Below are 25,978 nucleotides of genomic sequence, written 5' to 3'. Positions count from 1 at the left end.
CTCTTAGCAGTATTCCACCTCCCAAACTCTCATCTCCATGTAGAAGGGATCCGTTGTAAAGACACGTGCCATGGTTGCTGTTTTCTCTAAATTGAATTTACAGGTGATTCAGTTCCTGCAGTAAACAACAACATTTAGTTTGGATGTTTTCTTGCCATTGCTACAGATTGAGAGATACTGAGTATTGGCAGACAAAAATAGCATTTGCTATTTCTAAACTCAATTTAGTTGTACACGTCTTTCTTTCAATAGTCCTCAACAAAAGCATTGATGTTAGATGTCAAAATCAAGCTTTATTAATACAGCACATTTCAGACATGGAATGCAACGCAACGAGCTTTACAGGAATGAAAACTAATAAAAAACAATTAAAATAAAAGCTGAAATACTTACTACATTACAAACATAAGATAAAAGATATGCATGTGTGTCTGCTTTTTTGTTTGGCTGGAACAGCAGCCTCACAGAATAATAGAAAAACTGCTGTCTCTGAAAGTGGGTCAGTTCATAAACTGGTCAGTAGATGGAGGATATGGTAAATATTTGCATCATTTGTTATGAAACAACTATTTTGTGTTGGTTTTTATATCAAAATCTGAAGAAACATTGAGTCCAGAGTCTACGACATCTTGCAATCTTTCAATACACAGATGCTGAATGCATATTTCTATTCAGAATATAACTGGGGAAGTTTTTTAAAACACCATTATTTTTCACATACAAGATTTCTAGCCTGAGGTGGCATAAAGCATACAGACTGCCTCTTATTGTTGACTGGGCAGATCTACTTGCCAGGTGTCGTCAGCGATGGTCCTGTACTGTGACTCCGAGACATTTTCACCTGTGTAGTTTCATGACCTTCCCCCCAGGGGGAAGTAAGTGGGATGGTGCTAGACATCAACCGTTTGGGTCATTGGCCAGGACTGGGAAGCTTGTGGCTTGACTGTCAACAATAGTGGCATCACAACAGATGTGTCAAGCTCCTATTGTGATGTGGGCTTTTTCTGGCATGTGTAAGTTTTATTCTGCTCCCAGTAGAAACGAGCCAAGCCTGCTAAAGGACTGAACCTGTTTGGATGCCCCGTCATGCCTCCAATACAGAAGGGGAGAAATCTAGGGGTTTAGCGTCTATTATTTTTCACATTTATAAAACGGAGCTCATTTAGGCCCCCTCAGCTGTTTATTATGTCTGTAAATGATTGTAATATGCTGCTAAAATCTCTTTAATATGAAAAGTAACTAGAGATGCTAATATGAAAAGGCAACACCGTCATGGGAATATTGCTGAACAGCGCCCCCATCCTTATTGGAACAGGGTGTTTTTTTTTCTTTACATCTATATTTGCATTTAACATGTTGGTCATTTAGCAGATGCTGATCAAGTGCGCACTGTCATTCAATCCCAACAAAATAAGTGTCATTATGGCCTTCATTCACATACAGGCATAACATTAATATTTAACAACGCTAGTAGCACCGGTAGTCCTTTACAAACACGAATTTACTGATGATAAAAGCACCATCTTAATGAATTGATCAATAGATTGTTTGTTATAACAATATTATAACATGTTATTTTTCTATATCTCTTATTTTTATTATTGAGATGTGTTGTGTTTGATAATAATGTTTATGGCCACGAGGACATCATTGACATGCCATTATGAAGTGCGTAACATCCTCCTCGCTCCTACGACACGATTGTTTACACACATCCATCTCTTGCGCAGCATCCTATTCCCAATCCCGGTTTCACACGCCATCTCGTCGCCAACATTTTAGCCTACCTGACATTCCTTTATCCAAAACAAATATCCTATATTCAGTAAAGGTTTAATCGTCCCAAGGTATGTTTCTAAGCGGTTTCCAGGATATGTGGTTTGACTTCAATTCCCACCGGATTCCATTGCGTTTGTCGCAATAGCACTCGCTCCCTCTGACGCAGTCAAATTTACTTAGTTACCTATCGATCATAACTAATTGAGAATAGTAATTTGATTAATGTCTACCCCCACTATGTATCGCTTACTAAATTGCAATTTTCAGATTGATTTGAAGATTAAGAACATTTTGAGAGGACCATCATATTCATAATGCATTTATTATATGCATACACTATACACTTTGTTAAGAAATTGTTTGAGATAACATTTACATTTGAGTAATTTGACAGTCGTTACTAGGCTACATAGTTTGCATTAAGCTACTGAAATATGTTATGCATTTCTGTATTTCCTAGAATAAAAATATGGCTTTGCCTACTTGGACAGCCTGAAATAGCTTACCTCAAAGTATGTTTTCTCTCCTCCCTTGGGGACCCATTCAGCTAGATTATGTTTTCAATAACTGGGTTGTCACCTGTTTCTATGAACGTGTTGTCATTATTTTCTATTTTGAAGCACTGCTCACATTGTTACAGTATCCCCATCGACTTTTCCAAAGCGAACCCCGCCCATTACACGCCTCCGTTCGCTCGTTGGCCAGATTCTGGTATTATTTTGCCTACGTTGGAATCACATGTGGTAGACGCATGTTTACAAACATTGGGAGACATCACATGGCGATGGGACCCAGTTTACCGCAAACCACTCGACGTTAACGCATCGATTGGAACCAATGCAAGTAGGCCTGCAGGGGGGTTACATAATCCCTTCAGGCTTCAAAATAAACATCTTCACATGGATATACCATTGCCTTGTGCATGTTTGCAAAATACCCTCCATAATGTTTGATAGTAAAATAGGCCTATATGATTTTAGTAGTTTATAGTAAGTAGGGGGCTATAGGGTATAATGTCTTACATAATTACTTTTTATGTGGGGGGATATTACACAATGTCTAATTGTGTTAGTATACAAATAATCTGTATGGAACAATTGCTTATTGGAGAAAGTTTTACTTTGGTATGCAAGCAGCCGGAAGGAAAGTTGATGTGAGGGAGGGAGTTCGATTTACCTCGCAGCTTCACCCAATGAGAGGGGTTTGAGACGTTTTAAAACTGATTGCATTAGTTTTGAAACTGGGCTGCCCCCTGGGGGTGCGCCAAGTGCCATATTGAAAGCCGACAGCGATGTCGGAAGCACGTGGAGTAATGCGTTTGGATTCAGTATCCCCAAGGAAAATTACTTTGAAAATGTTATCATACATTTGATGGAAAATACATGTTCTATGTTACTCAATGATTCATGATGCAGTTTTGTTGACATGGCCTGGTGATTCTCGATTTGAGCAGGGTGATCCTCCCTCACTGCTCATAATAAAAACGCATTACCTGCCTTCCCAAGGAAAACGACTTTGAAAATATTTTACGGAAAATCCCTTTTTGTTTCATGTTTGTCAACAAGTTTTTTTTTTTTAAATGATGGCCTGGTGATTCTCAATTTGAGCAGGGCAATCCTCCCTCACCGCTTTTGCTCGCTGACGGGCCATATATCGGTTCACCCCAGTTCATTCTAATCGAAGTCCCTCAGTGTACCTAAACTGTTATTGTAATGCCTTCTTCAATACAGCAGAGGGCAATATGATACAGCGAATTACAGGCCTATTACCAGTTGTCATTACTTTGCTGCGTAGTTTGATTTGAACAGTAAGACCTTATAGCTCCTTATCAACTATAATGTTCCTGATAGAGGTTTTGTATGTGCATTTTTATTACACATCTAAACTAATTTATGCATTCATATTTAAATGCACATTTGTGGAATGAGAAGGTTTGTACAGTACAATACATTACGGTACAGTAGAGCACAGTAGAGAACAGCACAGTACAGAACAGTAAAGCACAATAGATGGGGCCACAGTGTCTCCTGACCCCTCCTGTCTCAGCCTCCAGTATTTATGCTGCAGTAGTTTGTGTCGGGGTGCTAGGGTCAGTTTGTTATATCTGGAGTACTTCTCCTGTCCTATTCGGTGTCCTGTGTGAATTTAAGTGTGCTCTCTCTAATTCTCTCTTTCTCTCTTTCTTTCTCTCTCTCGGAGGACCTGAGCCCTAGGACCATGCCTCAGGACTACCTGACATGATGACTCCTTGCTGTCCCCAGTCCACCTGGCCGTGCTGCTGCTCCAGTTTCAACTGTTCTGCCTTATTATTATTATTATTGGACCATGCTGGTCATTTATGAACATTTGAACATCTTGGCCATGTTCTGTTATAATCTCCACCCCGCACAGCCAGAAGAGGACTGGCCACCCCACATAGCCTGGTTCCTCTCTAGGTTTCTTCCTAGGGTTTGGCCTTTCTAGGGAGTTTTTCCTAGCCACCGTGCTTCTACACCTGCATTGCTTGCTGTTTGGGGTTTTAGGCTGGGTTTCTGTGCAGCACTTTGAGATATCAGCTGATGTACGAAGGGCTATATAAATAAATTTGATTTGATTATCTCATATGTATATACTGTATACTGTATCCTACACTATCTATTGCATCTTAGCCACTCTGTTACTGCTCATCCATGTACAGTGGGGCAAAAAAGTATTTAGTCAGCCACCAATTGTGCAAGTTCTCCCACTTAAAAGATGAGAGAGGCCTGTCATTTTCATCATAGGTACACTTCAACTATGACAGACAAAATTAGAAAAAAAATCCAGAAAATCACATTCTAGGATTTTTAATGAATTTATTTGCAAATTATGGTGGAAAATAAGTAATGCATTCTCTCAACCAGCTTCACCTGGAATGCTTTTCCAACAGTCTTGAAGGAGTTCCCACATATGCTGAGCACTTGTTGGCTGCTTGTCCTTCACTCTGCGGTCAAACTCATCTCAATTGGGTTGAGGTCGGGTGATTGTGGAGGCCAGGTCATCTGATGCAGCACTCCATTCCTCTCCTTCTTTGTCAAATAGTCCTTACACAGCCTGAAGGTGTGTTGGGTCATTGACATATTGAAAAACAAATGATAGTCCCACTAAGTGCAAACCAGATGGGATGGCGTATCGCTGCAGAATGATGTGGTAGGCATGCTGGTTATGTGTGCCTTGAATTTGAAATAAATCACTGACAGTGTCACCAGCAAAGCACAACCACACCATCACACCTCCTCCACGCTTCACAGTGGGAACCACACAAGTGGAGATCATCCATTCATCTATTCTGCGTCTCACAAAGACACAGTGGTTGAAACCAAATATCTCAAATCTGGACTCATCAGACCAAAGGACAGATTTCCACCAGTCTAATGCCCATTGCTCGTGTTTCTTGGCCCAAGCAAGTCTTTTCTTCTCATTGGTGTTCTTTCGTAGTGGTTTCTTTGCAGCAATTCGATCACGAAGGTCTGATTCATGCAGTCTCCTCTGAACAGTGATGTTGAGATGCGTCTGTTACTTGAACTCTGAAGCATTTATTTGGACTGCAATCTGGGGTGCAGTTAACTCTAATGAACGCATTCTCTGCAGCAGAGGTAACTCTGGGCCTTCCTTTAATGAGAGCCAGTTTCATCATATTGCTTGATGGTTTTTGAGACTGAAGAAACTTTGAAAGTTCTTGAAATTTTCCGCGTTGACATTAGTTCATGTCTTAAAGTAATGATGGACTGTCATTTCTCTTTGCTTTTTTGAGCTATTCTTGCCATAATATGGACTTGGTATTTCACCAAATAGGGCTATTTTCTGTATACCACCCCTACCTTGTCACAACTGATTGGCTCAAATGCATTAAGAAGGAAAGAAATTCCACAAATTAACTTTTAACAAGGCACACCTGTTAATTGAAATGCATTCCAGGTGTGAAAAGCTGTCATCAATGCAAAGGGTGGCTACTTCGAAGAATCTCAAATATAAAACATATTTTCATTTGTTTAACACTTTTCTTTCTTACTACATGATATCTAATGTGTTATTTCGTAGTTTTGATCTATTCACTATGCTGTGCTTCAGATGCTGGTCAGTTCCCAAAAGAATAAGTTTGTTCTATTTCTGTATGGACTCAGTAGTAGCAACAGTTTATATTTTGCACTTTCTAATACTCCACTGATGTTGTTTCATTGAAAATGTCTCTACGACCATAAGCAAACATTTGTGACTGTTATATGATCATGTCTAGGGTGGTATTGCTAGAAATATGCTTTACATGACTAGAATACACTGTCAGAGTCCAATTGTTTTATATACGTGGGTCAGTTCATCAGGCATACACCTGCGTGCTTCAACACCTGCATTGCCTGCTATTTGGGGTTTTAGGCTGGGTTTCTGTACAGTACTTTGAGATATCAAAGTGATTTGATTAATACAGTAAACTGTAAGCAGTTTTAAACTTTTTCAATAGCATATTAATAATTTGGTTTATTTAAGCCAAGATCAGATGTTGGATTTGATGAAAGGCCCAAAACAGCTGTAGGAATCATAATAAATGTAAATTTTCCTTGTGTGGGGTCTATAAAGAGATGCAAGTTTGTATGTGTGCCATACTATGTGACATGATCAGGCTAGTGTTACCTGTTCAGGTAGACAAAGAAACAGCAACAATGACACAATCAAAATGTATAGGGCACACAGATATTTCTAACAGAGAAAGTAGGCATATTTACACATGCAGTATTGTATGAAAACAATCAGTCATTCAAAAACCAATAGCAAAATTACATCTTTCATCCATGTACCTGATGTTTCATGATGAACTGATTTATTAAGGACATTTAAAGAGCCTTGGGAATGTTGAACATGTTACTAGGGATTTTGTAGATATTTAAAGGCAGTGCTTCGCCACACAAAACCGACAGGTTATGTCTGTTTTTCAGATTTGATAAGATTAGTCTACCTGGTTCAACATTCTCAAAGACACAGTGCTGAGTCAGAACATAATTTTTTTTTTTTTAAACAACTACAATATAATGTTCGTCATGATGGAAATTGTGACACACTACACTCTTAGAAAAAAAGGGTTACAAAATGGTTCTTTGGCTGTCCCATAGGAGAACTCTTTTTGGTTCCAGGTAGAACTCTCTGTGGAAAGGGTTCTACATGGAACCCAAAAGGGTTCTACCTTCAAAGGGTTTTCCTATGGGGACAGCTGAAGAACCCTTTTAGGTTCTAGATAGCACATTTTTTTCTAAGAGTGTAGGCCTACATAATTATGAAACAAACATATGGCAGCCCATCTCACACAACTATTATGATAGGCCTTGATAAAAGGCAACATGATTCAACTCTGATCTCTGCACTAGCCAATCACATTGATACCCATTTTAAAGCTGCCTATTAAAATCTCTTCAATGGTTGAAATAATCTCCATGTATCACTCTTTCTCCGCTTCTGTTACCCAAATGTAATTTTTTACCTCAAACAGGAGGTTCAAGCAAATGATCACACCAGATCATACAAGCGATACTTTAAACTACGATGACCCTTTTAGTTCAAATGAGTCCATTTGAGATCTGAAAGACTAAGAATTCGAATATACTGTGCTTCATACATGAATTTGGAAACAGCAACACAATGGTCAATTTTGGTGATTTCTTGTTAATTTCTTGCAGCAATTATTGTTTTTGGAATGCAGTCTCAACCTGCTGTCCAGTCCCCCAAACTCAGTGTTTAGGCTCCTTCTCTACCACCACTGAAACCTGTTAAGAGGCCAGTGATCACAATCTCTTCTCTTCACATTACAGGCCTCGTCATTATCGTCATAGTCATCATCTTCATCATCCTGGGAGTCAAGGGTTACATGGGGAAAGGTGAGGTGGGCTTGGATATTGAATTGTTGTTTCGTGTTAGAGTCTTGTATCCCCAGGTACACTATGAGGGGAGAGGGATTGGGAATGTGATGATGATGGTGAGCAGGAGGAATGAAAATGGGGCGTTGGGGATGTAATTCAGAGCTCGTTCACATCTCAGTGTCAGCAACCGAGGTCTGGGTGGCAGGTTGGCCGTTGTTGGGTGGTGGCTGGCTCTCAGGAAACTCCCCATTGCTGGTGGGCTTCACCAGGGGCTCCTGTGACTGCAGAGGGGCCACAGACACCAGGGTGTTGGCCTGGTTCTCCTCATACACCTGGAAACCCTCTTCAGCCTATGGGCAGAGGAACCATAGAGATTCGATTAGAGGAACCTTGATGGTAGGTTGGGCTTGGTAATAAGTGTTATTGTGATACAGTACAGATTTAACTGAAGGAATAATATGTTTTGTATGTTGTTCAGAAAAGCAAACGTGTATATGTGTACGGAAGGGAAGGTAAAGTTGAAGGTGAAGCCTGATGACGAGAGGATTTAAAAGCAATCACTTTCTCCCTATGATGGAATTCAAACACGAATGGTGGAGTCAGGGAGTCATGTCACTTTTGTCTGAGGAGGTCTTAACTATCTTGGTTGAGGTTAGGAATATTTGTGTCAATCAGATGAGGACATTGAGGTTTGTTTATACGATGCCTATGATAAATGATTGTGAAAACAAGACCCACCCAATCTTCCCAGTAAACTGGGTCCTGTACACAGTATTAGTTTGCTATGGTTCTCTCTCACGTCAAGGCCACTCTGACTCACCAGTCTTGCTCCCTTGGGTGGTGGGCGGTGGGTTTTCAGGTAGTAGCCTGCGATGAGAAGAATAGCCAGGAGCAGTCCAGTGAGCAGCAGGGAGACCAGTACCAGTTTGGATTTCTTCCCCCAGCGAGGAACAGCCTCCTCAAAATCAATCTAGAGAGAGAAGGAGAGTTATACACATAATAATATAAGGAATTCAGGCTGTACTTTGAAGTTATACCCTATGTGAATTATAGTGGTATGTAATCTGCATTGTCTTGTTTTAGATGCTTTACTGGCACTAGGAATAGCAGTGCCCCTGATGCCTCCTTGGATCAGGCTATTTTACCCCCAGACTGTAGAGGATGGATGAATAGCAGTGCCCCTGATGCCTCCTTGGATCAGGCTATTTTACCCCCAGACAGTAGAGGATGGATGAATAGCAGTGCCCCTGATGCCTCCTTGGATCAGGCTATTTTACACCCAGACAGTAGAGGGTGGATGAATAGCAGTGCCCCTGATGCCTCCTTGGATCAGGCTATTTTAGCCCAGACTGTAGAGGATGGATTTCAGGCTTTATGTGGCCTGGGCTAGCATAAAGTTCAAGAGATTCAACTGAGTGGAAAAAGGCCAGCATCTCCCTACACCAGTGTTCCCCAACTGGCAGACCACAATTTTTTCAATTTTAATTATTGGACATAAAAGACTGTAAAAACACCAGCAAATCAGCTCGAACACATAATAGAGATATATCCCTTTTGTCTGAGGAGGTCTTAAGTATCTTGGCTGAGGTTAGGAATGTTGATGTCAATCAGATAGGAGATTGAGGTTAGCTTATACGATAACTATGATGAATGATAGTGAAAAGAAGACACCAAAGGAAGGCAGTTCCACATGCTTCTCTCTAAACCAGCATTTGGGTGTGGCCCATATAAAGCTATTTCAGATTGTCATTTTTTATTTTAATTGTTGAACATAAAACACTTTAAAAACACCAGCAAATCCAAGTGATTTTCATTTGGGAAATCTGTTCCAAAGTATTCCCACGCATAATTGAGAGATATACAGTATGTGAGCAAGGTTTGAAATGATTATGTTTTAGCCAAATACTATCTGTTTGGGCTTCTTGCAGTCAATTTGCAGTCTACAAATTATTCGTAATTATGTTCCGGGCCCCTGACCATCCGCTCAAGTAAAAAAATCAGCCCCCGGCTGAATCTAGTAAATGATCCCTGCCCTACACCCTTTAGACCAGAGCAGTATCTAAACACAAAGGTGCCATTGAACTAACTGACCAACATAATGAGAAGATTGTGGACGGGTGCAGCTCACTTAACTGTTTAACGCGGCAGGGCAGAGTTAGGGGGGTTGTAGGGATGGAGCACAGAGTATGTCAAAGGGACAACCAGGTTGAATCATGGGAAGGAAACACCCATTCCTCATTCCCATTGGGAACACTCAACCCCATCCCCACCGGGAACATAAATGAATTCCAGCTGACAGGAAAGTGGGGATTGTTTTCTGTTTGTCATACAGCATCTTCCCGGCAGCTTGGAGCCATGAGTGAGGATTCCTGTCTGGTGGAGGAGTGTCTCACAGTGGTGTTTATCTCACAATGGTTAGATAAGGAGCCGAATCAGCATTGTGTCTCACCTACCACGGTGCACAAATTAAAGCATTTTTATTGTGGGTGTGACAGCAATGGAGACTGATCATAATGCCTTTCTCATGAAGTGTATGTGGTGTGAATTATGTGAACGTCATATGTGTATGGGGAATTGGAATACTGAATGGAGAGAAGTGATACTCTACCTTGTCTTTAATGTTGTCATTGTTGAACTTCTCAGCCATTCCTTTTGCATCAGCTGTAAGTAGAGATGATGATTTGGTTAATGTTTTTTCAACACCAGACACTCAACAGAATAATCCCACATCATTAAAAAGGAGAAGAGGGAAGCAACCTTCTATGCATTGGCCAGAGATCAGGATTTCATTGGAGTTGTCCTCCTGGTAGACCTCCAGTTTACAGTCGTCTCCACACAGGTGCTCCAACACACTCTCAATTTTAGACCTGGTCTCCTCCTGTGGAAATATCAGTTGGATTAATAACAAAGCATGTGAATTTGGGGCTGAACCTGGTCATCCTAGTTAACAGAAATGTGTTCAAACAGAAATGTGTTCACACAGAAATGAAATGTGTTCACACAGAAATGTGTTCAAACAGAAATGTGTTCAAACAGAAATGTGTTCACACAGAAATGAAATGTGTTCACACAGAAATGAAATGTGTTCACACAGAAATGTGTTCAAACAGAAATGTGTTCAAACAGAAATGTGTTCACACAGAAATGAAATGTGTTCAAACAGAAATGTGTGAACACAGAAATGAAATGTGTTCACACAGAAATGAAATGTGTTCAAACAGAAATGTGTGAACACAGAAATGTGTTCAAACAGAAATGTGTGAACACAGAAATGTGTTCAAACAGAAATGTGTTCACACAGAAATGTGTTCAAACAGAAATGTGTTCAAACAGAAATGTGTTCACACAGAAATGAAATGTGTTTACACAGAAATGAAATGTGTTCAAACAGAAATGTGTGAACACAGAAATGTGTGAACACAGAAATGTGTTCAAACAGAAATGTGTTCAAACAGAAATGTGTTCACACAGAAATGAAATGTGTTCACATAGAAATGTGGTAACATACATTCTCATGAATACACAGTTACAACTATGGGTCTTTGAAAATGTACACCACAAAAGGGCCACACCCCCCTCCCATGTCCCTCTCCCTTAACCCAATAAATTATATCACAACCTTGCAATACTCCACCCTATTTAACATGGTCCAAAAACAGCCACTAGCACTCACAGACGGCTCTGCTCAAACCTTTGATCCCAGCCCCAGATAGGACAGCTGGCTTCTTTACAAAGCTAAGGAAACAGGATCGCTCTCAAGGCCTCATCTGCTACGGCACTCAGGGCATGTTCAATACAGTGCATGTAAAGCACACAAATTCTCATCTTTAAGTTGAAAACAGTTTTATTCACGTAGTTCTCAGCTGTTTCTTGATCCCTGATGCAGTCTCTTGGGTCCTGCCCCTGATGCTTTATTGTCTTGTGTAGTCAGTGCATAGCATGGCGGATTTTCTAATATTTTGAAGATGTTTCCATTCTATAATTTTTTTAAGTATTTAGTAATTTGTTCATAATTGAAAAACATATTTTAAAAAACCCATCTACAGTATATATGATCCTCATATAATTGGAAACATACATGGACCTTCACAAATGGGATGTGGTGTCTAACCCAGATGAAGCCAATCAAGTCATAAAGCATAGCCTGGTGTAGGAGTGAGTGTGTCACTGATTACATGCCATGCTGCAGGGGGCTTTCCCATGCAGGCCTAGATGGAGAGGGGGGAGCTAAGTCACATTCAAGACTCTTACACATGCCTCTTGATGTGTGATATCACCAAGGACTCCATTATTTCAGGGCATTATTTAATACCATTTTATCTCGACTGAAATCAGCGGAACTGGAGCTCCAGACGGCAGGCAGCCTGGCAGACAGACACAGTTGAGGAAAGCAAGACGCCACTTCCCTTCACTTCCCTGGCCGGCACAGAGCGGAATTCCTGTTAGCCCAGCAGCCATTGCCTGAAGACGCTGAGGAATCCCTTTTGTACACACGCTACAGCAGTATCTCCACCACCGCCTTCCCACCTTTCACACCAACACTTTGAACACGTTCTTCCCTCTTCTTCTCTCCTGTAGGCATGTCTTGGGTTGTAACAAACTATTTTTGCTCCCCCTCCTCACCTGGCAGGCATAACTAGGGAGGAGAAGGGCTGGTGTGTCACTAACCTTCTTGTTCACTGCCCACGGGAGATGTTTTAATCACTGTAGCTTAATGAATAGGAATTTCCTGCTTAGCTAATGTGCACTGGTCTGATAAGGGGCAAATTGAAAGTGGCAATTTGCTATGATTTTGCCTCAGGAGTCGGTCATCTATAACATCTTACTCTGACTCTCAGCTTTGTGTGACAAAAAAGACAGACAGTCTCATCACTGAGGGTTGCTTGATGGTAGAATACAGCAGCTGTCCTCTCTGGGACTTCCTCAATGTGTGTGTGTGTGTGTGTGTGTGTGCGTGTGTGCGTGTGTACACGTGGTGTGCTCATTACTTACACAGCTGGATGAGGCCTTGAGTTTCAGATTCACAGCATCTCTGTCCTGGACAGCTTCTTTATCAACACACATCACATCAGCCTGTAGAGAGACACCAGACCACTTCAGTTAGACTAGAGTGTGTATCGTTCATTCTGAACTTGGATTGGCGATTTGGATGGCATTGACACTGAACTCGAGGCTCACCTCTGGGATGAGCACAGTGTCACTGGATTGGGAGGTCTGAAACTGCTGGGGAGCCTGGGTCTCCTGGTTGTCATCTGGGTCTGTGATTCCTGCTTCACCAGCCTCCACTGTGGCCTCCCCTATGTCTGTGGTCTCCACTACCCCCTTGGTGACTGGAGTCGCTGTGGTGTCATGTAAGAAGCCTGACAGATCCAGGCCAGGAATACTGGGGAATACAATGATCTGGTCTTGGAGTTTATCTGCTTCTGAAAAGAAAAGTCTCTTTCTTAGTGTTTTATGTCCAGTCAGAGGCATCATGACCATAGGGGGCACAGGGGCATGTGCCCCCTCAGATTTTATTATTATTTTTGTTGTTGTTGTTTCTCTGTAATACTACTAGCCACCTAGCAATTTTCTGAAGTTGTCTTCAGCTAGGCCAGAGGTTCCCAATTTCCCAACCTCATAACTAGCTACCAAGAAGCCATTTCAGGCTATCAAGCATAAAATAACCACCAGTCAGGAGGATACAGACAGTTGAAGTCGGAAGTTTACATACACCTTAGCCAAATACATTTAAACTCAGTTTGTCACAATTCCTGACATTTAATCCGCTTAAAAATTCCTGGTCTTATGTCAGTTAGGATCACCACTTTATTTTAAGAATGTGAAATGTCAGAATAATAGTAGAGCGAATGATTTATTTCAGCTTTTACTTCCTTCATCACATTCCCAGTGGGTCAGAAGTTTACATACACTCAATTAGTATTTTCTTGGTCTTGGCTGATTTCTTTAGATTTTCCCATGATGTCAAGTAAAGAGGCACTGAGTTTGAAGGTAGACCTTGAAATACATCCACAGGCACACCTCCAATTGACTCAAATGATGTCAGTTAGCCTATCAGAAGCTTCTAAAGCCAAGACATAATTTTCTGGAATTTTCCAAGCTTTTTAAAGGGACAGTCAATTTAGTGTATGTAAATTTCTGACCCACTGGAGTTGTGAAACAGTGAATTTTAAGTGAAATAATCTTTCTGTAAACAATTGTTGGAAAAATGTCCTAACCGACTTGCCAAAACTATAGTTTGTTAACGAGAAATTTGTGGAGTGGTTGAAAAACGAGTTTTAATGACTTCAACCTAAGTGTGTAAACTTCTGACTTCAATTGTATGCTTAGATATGCAGAAAAATATACATATTTTTAAATAGAATTAAGCATAATGACTATGGCTCTAGATTGTAGGTGTTTGAAAAATGCTAAATTCTCCAACTTCTGGAGGGGGGGCAAGGACCACCCCCCAGACATCCTCATGTACTTTGTGTCCCCACAGATTTGAGGTGCATTGCGCCCCTGTGTCCATTTGATTTAAACATTTATGACAAAAAGCTGATAGGATGAGCCTAGGACGGTATATTAATACAGCAACACCTGTGATCCGCTCTGTGGAGATCATCTTCTAATTGATCCATTTCTTACCTTCATCTGCCGGTTGTGTGGTGTCAATCTCGTCTCCACGAATTAATTCAGCAACATCCACTGGCTGTGTGGGCCCAGTGACAACATCTGATTCACTCTCATCTTGTGCAACTACACCACCTGGAAGAGAACAACAAAGGGATAACTTGCACTATAACACTTGCATGCTAACACATACTGTAGAAACCATGACAACTTTGTCACAGCAGTGATGTCCCTTTCTGAAAGAGTCTTCTACCTCACTAAGCTTAATAGCTGCTATTCTCATTTACACCAAGCTACATGGTCATTTGTCTGCACCTTTATATGACATTGTCTTTCCGAGCCATGTTCAACTGATCCCACACCTGTGTCCAGGTCTATAGCACCACATTAATAGACAGCATGTGTGCAAACTGACTTGACTTAGCACTTAGACTCACAGGACTGATAGCAATCCTGCCACACCCATATAGTCTGGTATTACTAGTGATCCCAGGGTGGGAGATCTCATTGGCTGTGAATGTAATCTTGACTGAGGTGTTTGTGTTGGAGCTATGCAGTCCGTCTCTAATAGGTTCCAGGGCCTGACCTGAAATCAATTAGGCTCCATGCAGCAAGGAAGGGACTGTAATTAATAGCCCAACTGTGGGGTAACTCCTCAGCTCAGCCTGTGCAAATAAATGTTCTTGTCCTCGCCTGCAAATTGGCCTGACCCCTGACACACTCCCGCTGGGATGGTGGGTACAAGCCCCCCAGGGGAAATCTCTCTCTGGTCTAATGACAGACATTATGGGAGCTATGCAGCAAGCACACTGGCTTTAATACATGGGCCTCTGGGTAATTTACTCTTTAAAGTCTTAGTATGTGCATCCATTTCCTCATACCTAGTTAGCTATGCAGCTGGACCGAGGAATGTGATTATTTCTTCCTCCTTCATAGCTACTTATGTAGATAAATATAATAACTGCAAACTTTCACACTCTCAAAAAGAATCTTGTCATTTCTAAAACCTTGAAGAATTTGATATTTCAATGCTTAACTATCAGAAGACTGTAAAGTCTTTCATTGCCAGGTGTCATGCAATAAGAGAGATGCCGCTCAATGTTAAGAGGGTAAGGATATCTCCCCAGTGTGTGATTATAACACCCATTTATCCTCCACCAGGGTGAAGTCATACTGTGTATGTAAGTCTCTTGTGCCCGTATGTGCCTGTAAGTGGGTGCTTTGACTGGGCGTCTTGATAGACCACTGATACCCTTACTTGGCGATGGCCATGTCTTTTAGACTGATGGGCTTTGGTACTGGCACCATCTCAGTCCCAGCTCTCACATGCAAAGAAGTAATGGGAGAGCTGTGCCTCCCAACAACAGTTCAGCCTCATTAGTCAGTGGGATACACAACATCAAGTCATCTAGGTGAATTAAGTTTCCATCTAGCTAGCCTGTTAAACAGCCGAACGCCCTGCTGAAATATACTGCTGCTTTACTAAAACTGTTGGTGCACAGTGATGTCGAAACCATAATTTGATTAAGAAAATAGCCATAGTTCTACCTATCAGGCCCTCTGAGGTAAAAGCTTGTTTTACACAATGTGATGTGTCATTTTATCTTTTCAAGTACTGTAGTGGTGGGTTGAATCAAGTACAAAACTTATAATGTAGTTTGTCATATTATTTTCTAGTCTTGTCAGCAACTATATTTCATGTGAGCAGTGCTAATGCAGTGCATACCATACAGAGCAGTGTGTGTTGAATAAACTAAACTGGACAAAGATCTTGCTATGAAATATCTTAATAAGCTGTGCGCCTGACTCCCTTTTTCCTTAGATTGAACATGTTTACTGAGATAGTTATGGCAACGAAGAAAGCTCTGCAATCGTTTGCAGCCTTCTCCTCTAACACAAGGGCATTACCTCATCCACATGGCTTTGCAAAATTCTGTGAATCTCATTAAGACTCTCTCCTCCCTCCCTGCCTTTTCCCCATGCAGTTAAACAATGTTGTTTTCTAGTTAAACCCACAGAAGCTTTGTCCAAGACAGAACTGAATGTTGCATAATTGGGCTGGGTTTGGATAAGCTACTGTATCACCAGGTTGGACATTTCCGACTGTCTTTCCACCCTGTTTACTTGTGGAATTTAACTTTTATAGTCAGTTGTTGCAGTATGCTAAATGCAGTGTGTTGCATTGATTGGACTTGCTAAATCAGTATGAAGAGCAAGTGCCACAAGTGCAAAACAGTCAGCGTGCCACGTAAACAGGTGGGTCAATAGTACTGAAGGAGGTCTCACACTGGTATACTTAGACTAGCAACTGTTGGTTATAGCTGTCACATGTGTTTTGTGACAATTTAATTGTGTTTACGAGCTACCTCTCTGTCATTGTAAATAATTTATGTGCATATTGCTACCAGCTCTGTATTAGGTACCTAACAGCCCAAAGAGCCAGCCAACCAGAGTCTATTTACCAAGAGTTTTCATCTGTATTTTTTGTAGCTGTCTATATACCACCACAAACTGAATGAGGTTTTAGTACCAGCATCAATGAGCTGTATACGGCCTTAAGCAAACAGGAAAACGCTCCAGAGGCGGCGCTCCTAGTAGCCGAGGACTTCAATGCACCACTGACTCGGTCAATAAGAAAGTGGTCAGATGAAGCAGATGTTAAGCTAAAGGACTGTTTTACCAGCACAGACTGGAATATGTTCTGGGATTCTTCCCATGTCATTGTGGAGTACACCACATCAGTCACTGGCTTCATCAATAAGTGACGTCATCCACACAGTGACGTACATAGATACCCCAACCAGAAGCCATGGATTACAGGCAACATCCACACTGAGCTAAATGGTAGAGCTTCTGATTTCAAGGAGTGGGACTCTTACCCGGAAGCTTTTAAGAAAGTCCGCTATGCCCTCCAACAAACCATCAAACAACAAAAAGCGTCTATACAGGACTAAGATCGAATCGTACTACACCGCCTCCGACTCTCGTTGGATGCAAACTATTACAGACTACAAAGGGAAGCACAGCCCCGAGCTGCTCAGTGATACAAGCCTACCAGACGAGATAAATAACTTCTATGCTTGCTTTGAGGCAAGTAACACTGAAGCATGCATGAGAGCATCAGCTGTTCCGGACGACTGTGTGATCACGCTCTCCATAGTTTATGTGAGTAAGACCTTTAAACAGGTCAACATTCACAAGGACGCAGGGCCAGACGGATTACCAGGACATGTACTCCGAGCATGCGCTGACCAACTGGCAAGTGTCTTCACTGATATTTTCAACCTGTCCCTGACTGAGTCTGTAATAGCAACATGTTTCAAGCAGACCACCATAGTCCCTGTAACCAACAACACCAAGGTAACCTGCCTAAATAACTACCGACCCGTAGCACTCACGTCTGTAGCTATGAAGTGCTTAGAAAGGCTGGTCATGGCTCACATCTACACCATTATCTCAGAAACCCTAGACCCACTCCAATTTGCATACTGCCCCAACAGATCCACAGATGATGCAATCTCTATTGCACTCAACACTGCCCCTTCCCACCTGGACAAAAGGAACACCTATGTGAGAATGCTATTTATTGACTACAGCTCAGCGTTCAACACCATAGTGCCCACAAAATTCATCACTAAGCTAAGGACCCTGGGACTAAACACCTCCCTCTGCAACTGGACCCTGGACTTCCTGACAGGCCGCCCCCAGGTAGTACGGGTAGGTAATAACACATCCACCACGCTGACCCTCAACACGGGGGACCCTCGGGGGTGCATGCTCAGTCCCCTCCTGTACTCCCTGTTCACTCCCAATTACCTCGGTGCCCCCGCACATTGACTCTGTACTGGTACCCCCTGTATACAGCCTCGCTATTGTTATTTTATTGCTGCTGTTTCATTACTTGTTACTTATCTATTTTTTACTTAACTTCTTAAATCATTGTTTAAGGGCTTTTAAGTAAGCATTTCACTGTAAGGTTGTTGTATTCAGCGCATGTGACAAATACAATTTAATTTGATAACACCTGGTTGTTAATACAATCAAATAATACAATCAGTCCACTGTCAAAACAATAGCTTACTATGGATTGTTTCATTATGCAGACAATGCAGTCTAGCCTACTAGCCTATCTATAGCTATATACAGTATTTAGATGGTAGAGTGTAAATATAAATGGAAACATGCTCCAGGTGAAACCTATGATCCTTTATAGATGTATCTTGTTAAAACCACTTCAATCAGTGTAGATGAAGCGAAGGAGAAAGGTTAAATACATATTTTTAAGCCTTGAGACAATTGAGACGGATTGTGTATGTGTGCCATTCAAAGGGTGAATAAGCAAGACAAAATACTTAAGTGCCTTTGAACGGGGTATGGTAGTAGGTGCCAGGTGCACCGGTTTGAGTGTGTCTGCAACGCTACTGGGTTTTTCATGCTCAACAGTTTCCCATGTGTATCAAGAATGGTCCACCACCCAAAGGACATCCAGCCAACTTGACACGACTGTGGGAAGCATTGGAGAACATGGGCCAACATCCCTGTGGAACGCTTCGACACCTTGTAGAGTGCATACTCTGACAAATTGAGGCTCTTCTTGGGGAAAAAGGGGTGTAACTCAACATTAGTGTATATTACAGATTGGAACTCGGGCTCCACGCTGACGAGGCTATCTGTCTCTTCACTCGTAGGTTTACCCGTGTTCATAGAAGGGGTGTTGCTCTCATGAGCGCGGGTGTGTCTCTGGCAGTCATCAGCTTGATTTTCAGGGAGAGGAGGAGGAGAAGAAGTGAGTTCCTCTCACTTGAGGAACTGAGGGGAGGAAGAAGAGGAGAAGCAAGGCCATTGTTATTGGCGTGCCCGGGCAGTGAGGTCTCTGTCAGGACTCTTAGGCTGCTAGAACCAGCTGCTGCATAAGTAGGCCTACTAGCTTCCACCTGCCATGGTGTTTTGCCAGTCAAGGATGAGGTGGTGGTAGCTTTACTGATGTGGTTATCTTCAGTAAGTTGGCACGAGCTTGATCAGATAAAGATTTTCTTTTTTTTTGTGCACCACTTTGTTCTTGCCTTTTACTTATCCATCTTGAAAAACAAACTCACTCCCCATCATCCGAGTCTGACCTGATTCACGTAACTGTTGTTTTTACTTGATAGCCAATTAGATGAGGAGGCCGAGGCGGGCTGCCGCTGGTGCCGCTGAGAAATAGGCTAATTAGATCCAGGAAAACTAGTCTGACTAACTCATCTTCTACCCATGTAGATGTAGACAACACAAACACTTTGCTTGCTACATGTGGAAACTAAAAGGCAGGGTTACTGTCAAAAGTATTTATTTAAAAAAAAACATAGGTGTGAGACGACGGCACCCAGAGCTCCCCCCCCCCCACACCCTCAATGTCCCTCCATGGGGTTTTACGCTATGCCAGTACATAGCAGTCATCTCATCGTTACCAGACATGGTAACGGCAAGGAACCTTTGAATACCATTTTGCTTCATTTTGATTAGCTTTTTAAGGGCTCTATGTTTCATGACATTATATGGCTGTTAATGTTAATTTCAGGCAACTGGTGGTGCAGTATGAACGGTTTGACATAGTTGTTAGTCATCACCGATGATCCTCACTATATGGGAATGGGGAAGTGTAAATAACTTTTAGCATAGCTGTGGAGCACACACTAGGGCCAGTATGTAGTCATCCCCCTTTGGTTTGTGTTGTAATGGATACAGTGGGGTCTTGTGGGGTGAGCTGCCAGGCCGCTAAGAGCAGGAGGTTAGCAATCAGACAGAACACTTCCTCTGATTCTCACAGGATGACCTCTCCTTTGCCCTCTACCCAGGAACCACAGCTATAGCTAACCTGTCTATGATTTACTGCATCCATTCCTTATATTGAGACCCCTTTTGTCTCTCTACCCCTCTCTTTATTCTTCTTACCTATTCTTTATGTGCTGCAAGGAGCACTAATGTGAAGCCCTGAACCACGTCACTTAACCCCTCAGCCCCCCCCCCCGGCCTTTATAGTCACTCCGCTCCAGATGTTATTCCAACGGCCTCGACTACCCTTTACTCTGAGATTTTCCCAGCAGATGGTAAGATTGACAGGTCTGGATATCCTCCGGCTTTCACTCGTCTCAAGGGAGTTCTGGATGGGGGAATGCCGGCAGCAGCAGAGGCCTTGGAGGAGAACAAGCCAGCTTAACGTATAGGCAACTGTTCCACCCACCACCTCCAGTTGTGGACTTCTTATCCCCAGGATCTACAGAGGTGAGAAGTATATGCATTCACCAGGCGCATCCCTCCCATGCAACGCAACACGTCATGCCCACAGTCAGAGCTGGATAGTGACCCTGTCTTCCCATGGCCAGCAACATACAACCAGACTGGCCCATACAGTAGGCTACTCCTCTCTGCTGTTGGAGGGACAGGGGCAGAGTAGGCTTTGGACTGTGACACAGGGCTTAGTGAGATGATAATGGCCTGCAGGCACGAGTGGACCACAATTCTCACGTAGTGTGCAATGGTAACCACATGAGATAGTGTTTGCACAAGGAGAGCCAAACACGCAAACTCTAAAACAAACTGTCTCATTAATCTTCAAATTCCACAAATAAAATGCTGCTTTAGCCAAAACCTTTTTTTCCACTGTCTATAAAGCTAAATTCACATATTTAAAATAAGGGAGTCTCCTCTATACAAGACAGGTTTTATCAACTGGACTGACATATCTATTTTCTTTGCATCAGCGATATATGTTTGGAATGTTCCTCACATATCCTCCAACAGGATATGTGTGAAGGGTGGCTCAGTGAGGAATGGGAGGGGTGTGTGGGAGAAGGGGCACCGGGTGACCCTGCGTGTCAGACCCTCATTATAACCCACCCATGTCTGTCATAACACCCCTCTGACACCCTCCATGTATAGTTGTCTGTACACATTGCCACCAAAGCACAAAGCCAGGGTAACATTCTCAGGAAACTATTTATTTTCTTCCACGGTGATCATAAGGTTAGGCTCTCCCTCTCTTTTGTGTTCAGTATTGAAGTCCTGTTCTCACTAATAGTTACAATGCTGAATGAAACCTCACTCTACTGGCAATTCTAGCCACTTAGATTTCTCTTGTGTATGATTCTATAGTACAACTCTCCTAGTACAACTGAGGAATTTGCGTCTGAAAGTGTCACTTTTAGTGGCTGAGGAATGGGACATTGGACCTCAGTCCCTCGGGACGTGAACACAGTATTGCAACTCTAGACTCCTGACCTGCTATCTTAAACTCTGTCTCTGTCACAGAACCAGCCCAGCCCTCTTTTCCCTGGCATTAAACCCAGAAAGAGGATGGAGGATCTCATGTTTTTAATCAAGCTCCAGTGCTGATCCCATGGCTCATCCCACCCTGGGGCTACGACAGCCAGGTTCTGGGGACTTCAGTCAGAAGCTCTCATCCCACCCTGGGGCTACGACAGCCAGGTTCTGGGGACTTCAGTCAGAAGCTCTCATCCCGCCCTGGGGCTACGACAGCCAGGTTCTGGGGACTTCAGTCAGGAGCTCTCATCCCACCCTGGGGTTACGACAGCCAGGTTCTGGGGACTTCAGTCAGAAGCTCTCATCCCACCCTGGGGCTATGACAGCCAAGTGCTGGGGACTTCAGTCAGAAGCTCTCATCCCACCCTGGGGCTACGACAGCCAGGTTCTGGGGACTTCATCTGTTTCTACTTGTGTATGTATTTCACTGTACAGATTGTCTGTTACAGGTTCACTGCTGTATACATTACCTTAACTGTTCCTGTCTGGGAGGAGTAAATCAGTAAAAGTTTGGACATTGATTCAGTTCAGAGAGAATCACAAGGAGATTTCAAATCTCCTGCAGACAAATTACTACCATGCCTCTGGAGGTGGTATTGAATAACAGCCATGTCCAGACTAAACTAGACAATATCAAGACACTAATCTGGAAACGTAGACTGGCCCTCAACCATAAACAGAATGCTTTTCTATTTAGAATGATACATTTCTTATCTAATGTTAAGTGTCCATGTTTATTCTGCTTATCACCACAGATAGTAAAGGAAAGACACGTCCACTCTCCCACACAAAGATTGTTTCACAAAGTTAGAAACAACTATAAAACAGACTACAAAAACGTAACGATCAACTTGAAACAGTGTGATTTAGCAATCTTACAGAAACAAATATTTATTTATCCTTTATTTAACGAGGAAAGTCAGTTAAGAACAAATTCTTATTTACAATAACGGCCTACCCCAGCCAAACCCAGACAACGCTGGGCCAGTTGTGCACCTTCCTATGGGAAGGTTGTGCACCTTCCCAATCACAGCCAGATGTGATGCAGCCTGGATTCAAACCAGGTACTGTAGTGATGCATCTTGCACTGAGATGTAGTACCTTAGACCGCTGTGCCACTCGGGAGCCCAAAGAGGATGACCTGTCCTTCTACAGGCCTTATAAGATACAAAATAAATGTTCCTGTTCCACAGGTGCTGGACTTGGACTGGGTTTTCAGCCCTGGACATAATGGTATTTACTTTATGAGAGGAGTGGCTTCTTTGTTGAACATGTTCCTGTGTGAGTGTTCAGTAGATGTTGCTAAAACAATATCTATGATTCACATAATTGCAGGTCCTGAGGTCAGGTTGAGTTCCCTCAAACTAGTAAGCCTCCTAAAACCAGGGACAAGCATATGGCTATAATCCTTTGTAGTCTGTTTATAAACACAACCTCTCGAAATTTTTGAAACTTCACTTGAGAACACTAGGTTGTTCTACTCTAATTGTGATTCATGCATGCGGCAGGTAGACTAGTGGTTGGGCCAGTAACTGAAAGGTTGCTGGTTTGAATCCCCGAGCTGACTTGGTGAAAAATCTGTCAATGTGCCATTGAGCAAGGCACTTAACCCTGGTTTCTCTGGATAAGAGTGTCCGCTAAATTACTCAAATGTAAATTTACTCTCATCATCTGATGCTGAAATTAGATCCATTTATACTCTGTTTTGTTAAGTTTAACTTTTAGGGGTGACTTTAAAAAGTTACAATTGCATTAACTTTTGAGTGCCACAGTATGTTAGTAGTTCCCCTCATTCTGCTGTTTGGCTATAGCTCTTGAATCCATTCTCCAAACCCGTCTCTGAAAAGCCCCTCCACCTTAACTACGGTACTGCAGCTATGCCAACATCTGTCTTTTAGCTCTGACTTAATCCACAGTACTACAGTAATTCTGCACAGTGCTTACATAATACAGCCCTCTCCCAGATTTCTAAAGTTGACCGGAGCATCCGGCTATAAAAGAAATACAGTAAGTTGGACTTTGTTAGAAAGCAGAAGTACTTGTCTCTTCTCAGGAAATAGACTTTAAGAAAACTATAGACTGTTTTGTTGTTTTCCCTCCTTTTCTCCCTCTTGCTTCTCCCGTTGCTTTACCACCTCTTGCTCCCATGCATTCTCCCTCCTATTGTTTAGGATAACTAGCTTGGCATGGTGTTGTGATGTCCAGCTTTTCATTGAATGGTAAATTATATTAAACATGTGTCCACACAATCGTCAGATTCAAGATTCTCTTAAGATATGTGGAAACATAAAATTTGTACTCTTCAACATTAATCTACATGCATGTGTTCCACAGATCATAGCAGAACCAGCTGCCTTCAATTTATAGGAATAGATTTGTGCTTCCAATACCAATTACATCATTTATAATAAATCTAATAAACATTGCATTACTTTCAGATTAAGCAATTTACTATGTCAATATTTCTTCCCACACCACAGCAAAAGACTAATGCAATTAGTGAGAACATAAATAACTGCTGTTGTTGCAATGTTAATTGATGTGCATTTTTTTAACCTTTATTTAACTAGGCAAGTCAGTTAAGAACAAATTGTTATTTTAAATGACGGCCTAGGATCAGCAGGTTAACTGCCTGTTCAGGGGCAAAATGACAGATATGTACCTTGTCAGCTCGGGGATTTGAACCTGCAACCTTCCGGTTACTACTTACTCGAACCACTAGCCTAGCCTGCCGCCCCAGTTGGGTGTTGCTGGCAGAACAAACACAAATGTTTCGAGTTAACTTTTTGGGCTCCCAAGTGGCACAGTGGTCTAAGACACTGCATCTCAGTGCTAAGAAGTGTCACTACAGAGAACCTGGTTTGAATCAACACTGTAGTCTCTTCTGGAAATGTGTTAGATCAGATGGAGATGGCAAGAAAAACCTCCCAATCTTGTACTTAACCCTCTCATCAGGCATGTGGCCAGTGTTTATGGTCCAGATAATAGCTGCTATTCTGCCAAGACCAGTCGACACTCTAGGTGAACACAAAGAGAGTCTCTAATTGACATAATTTTACCCCTGGGTGCCTTGTTACGGCCCCTGCTGTATCAACACAAGCACAACTCCTACCCACATTTTATACCCAAAAGTTCCTCACTCAACTTCCACCCTCCCCTCCCCACCCACCCCATACATCCACACACAACCATCTGCTAATTATAAACACACACAGCTCTCCCAGCTATAGTAGAACATTGGCATATAGTCAATGAAATAGCAGATATTGTAGTACAGCAAGTCAGCCCCGCGGCCTTGAAAGGGTCACATTGTTGAGAAGTAGTACAATTTGGAGAGAGCATTCCCATAGGCAATAAATAGGTGCAGGTTATGCATGCAAGATTCAGCTGCACGATGACTGCAGGTTTCACATTCAAATTGGCCCCTTTGTTTGCTACGTTATGCTACAAAGTAACTTTTCCCTTTCAGAATCATAGGGGGGGGGGGGGATTCCATGAAGTTATCCTGCATTTATAAATTATTACACACTGCTAAGCCATGGGTTTATTTTCATGAAAGTGAAAATCATGTTGATACCGTTGTATAAAGTTGAGAACATGAAAATCTCTGTGTTCAGCCTGAGACAACCCCTGAACCCCACCCCTGAACCCCACCCCTGAACCCCACCCCTGACCGCTCCCATGCTTTCTTTCAAGTTCAGCTTGAGGAGTCTGGATGTATGAGTTTTTACTTACCGTGAAAGAAGGTGGTGATGAGAAGCAAAGTGAATGCCAGAATTTTGTGGGTCTCATTCATTCTCTGTGTGGATGCTGCTACTGCCATTTTCCTCCTGTTTGTGTGAGCGTCCAGGGTGTGTGAGTGAGAGAGAAGGGGAGTACCAGTGGACCAGACCAGTTTAGGATTTCCTCTTACCGTGAGTGGGATGGGCCGGATAAAGTGCCGCTTGTGCTCTGGCACTTTTATATGGCTGCCCTCCCTCGCTGAGGCCCAACTCCACACCCCTTCTCTCACTGGTTACTTTAATCCTTCCTCTGTGGCCCCGCCTTACTGGGTGGATGGGGGGAGAGAAAGAGCATGGCAGAAGGAGGGAAAAAAAGAAAGAATAAAATAATGGACTTGTGTTGGGATTCTAAACTTGTGTTTGGTATATAGTTGAATGTAGTTTGAAAATAGTTCTGCAGAAATCTTCCAATATTTCTGAGTAGTTTTATTTTGTTGACATGTATTATATAGATAATGTTGGTTAATTAATAACTTCAAAGTTACAATGCCTGTCATAAAAGGAAACATCTAGCATCATCAGTGGCTATAACGTAACATATATTGTTCATAGTGGAGATGTTCACAGTTAGAGTCTAATTCTGTTGTGGACTCCTGAAAGGCTTTGGGGGGAAGCAGTCACTCTGCACACAATGGAAGG

General features: G+C 42.3%; 1 protein-coding gene across 3 annotated transcripts; it reads right to left on the bottom strand.

The window, feature by feature from the left end:
- Window positions 1-4,573: 4,573 nt before the first annotated feature.
- LOC115143736 (uncharacterized) lies at window positions 4,574-25,483 on the bottom strand. Of its 3 annotated transcripts, none has more exons than XM_029684208.2 (8): window positions 25,293-25,483; window positions 14,274-14,393; window positions 12,822-13,066; window positions 12,636-12,737; window positions 10,401-10,521; window positions 10,252-10,304; window positions 8,464-8,613; window positions 4,574-7,993 (listed from the first exon to the last, which is right to left on the bottom strand). In XM_029684208.2, the coding sequence occupies exons 1-8, from the start codon at window positions 25,378-25,380 to the stop codon at window positions 7,811-7,813; spliced, it is 1,062 nt and encodes a 353-aa protein (XP_029540068.1). In that variant the 5' UTR covers window positions 25,381-25,483; the 3' UTR covers window positions 4,574-7,810. The 3 variants fall into 3 exon arrangements, with proteins under 3 accessions (XP_029540068.1, XP_029540069.1, XP_029540070.1); XM_029684209.2 differs by having other exon boundaries at window positions 12,822-13,063; XM_029684210.2 differs by having other exon boundaries at window positions 4,575-7,993; window positions 12,636-12,716.
- Window positions 25,484-25,978: the final 495 nt, after the last annotated feature.

Source organism: Oncorhynchus nerka, linkage group LG15 (genome assembly GCF_034236695.1).
Source record: "Oncorhynchus nerka isolate Pitt River linkage group LG15, Oner_Uvic_2.0, whole genome shotgun sequence".
NCBI lineage: Eukaryota > Metazoa > Chordata > Actinopteri > Salmoniformes > Salmonidae > Oncorhynchus > Oncorhynchus nerka.
This window is presented reverse-complemented; position numbering and strand designations above follow the sequence as displayed.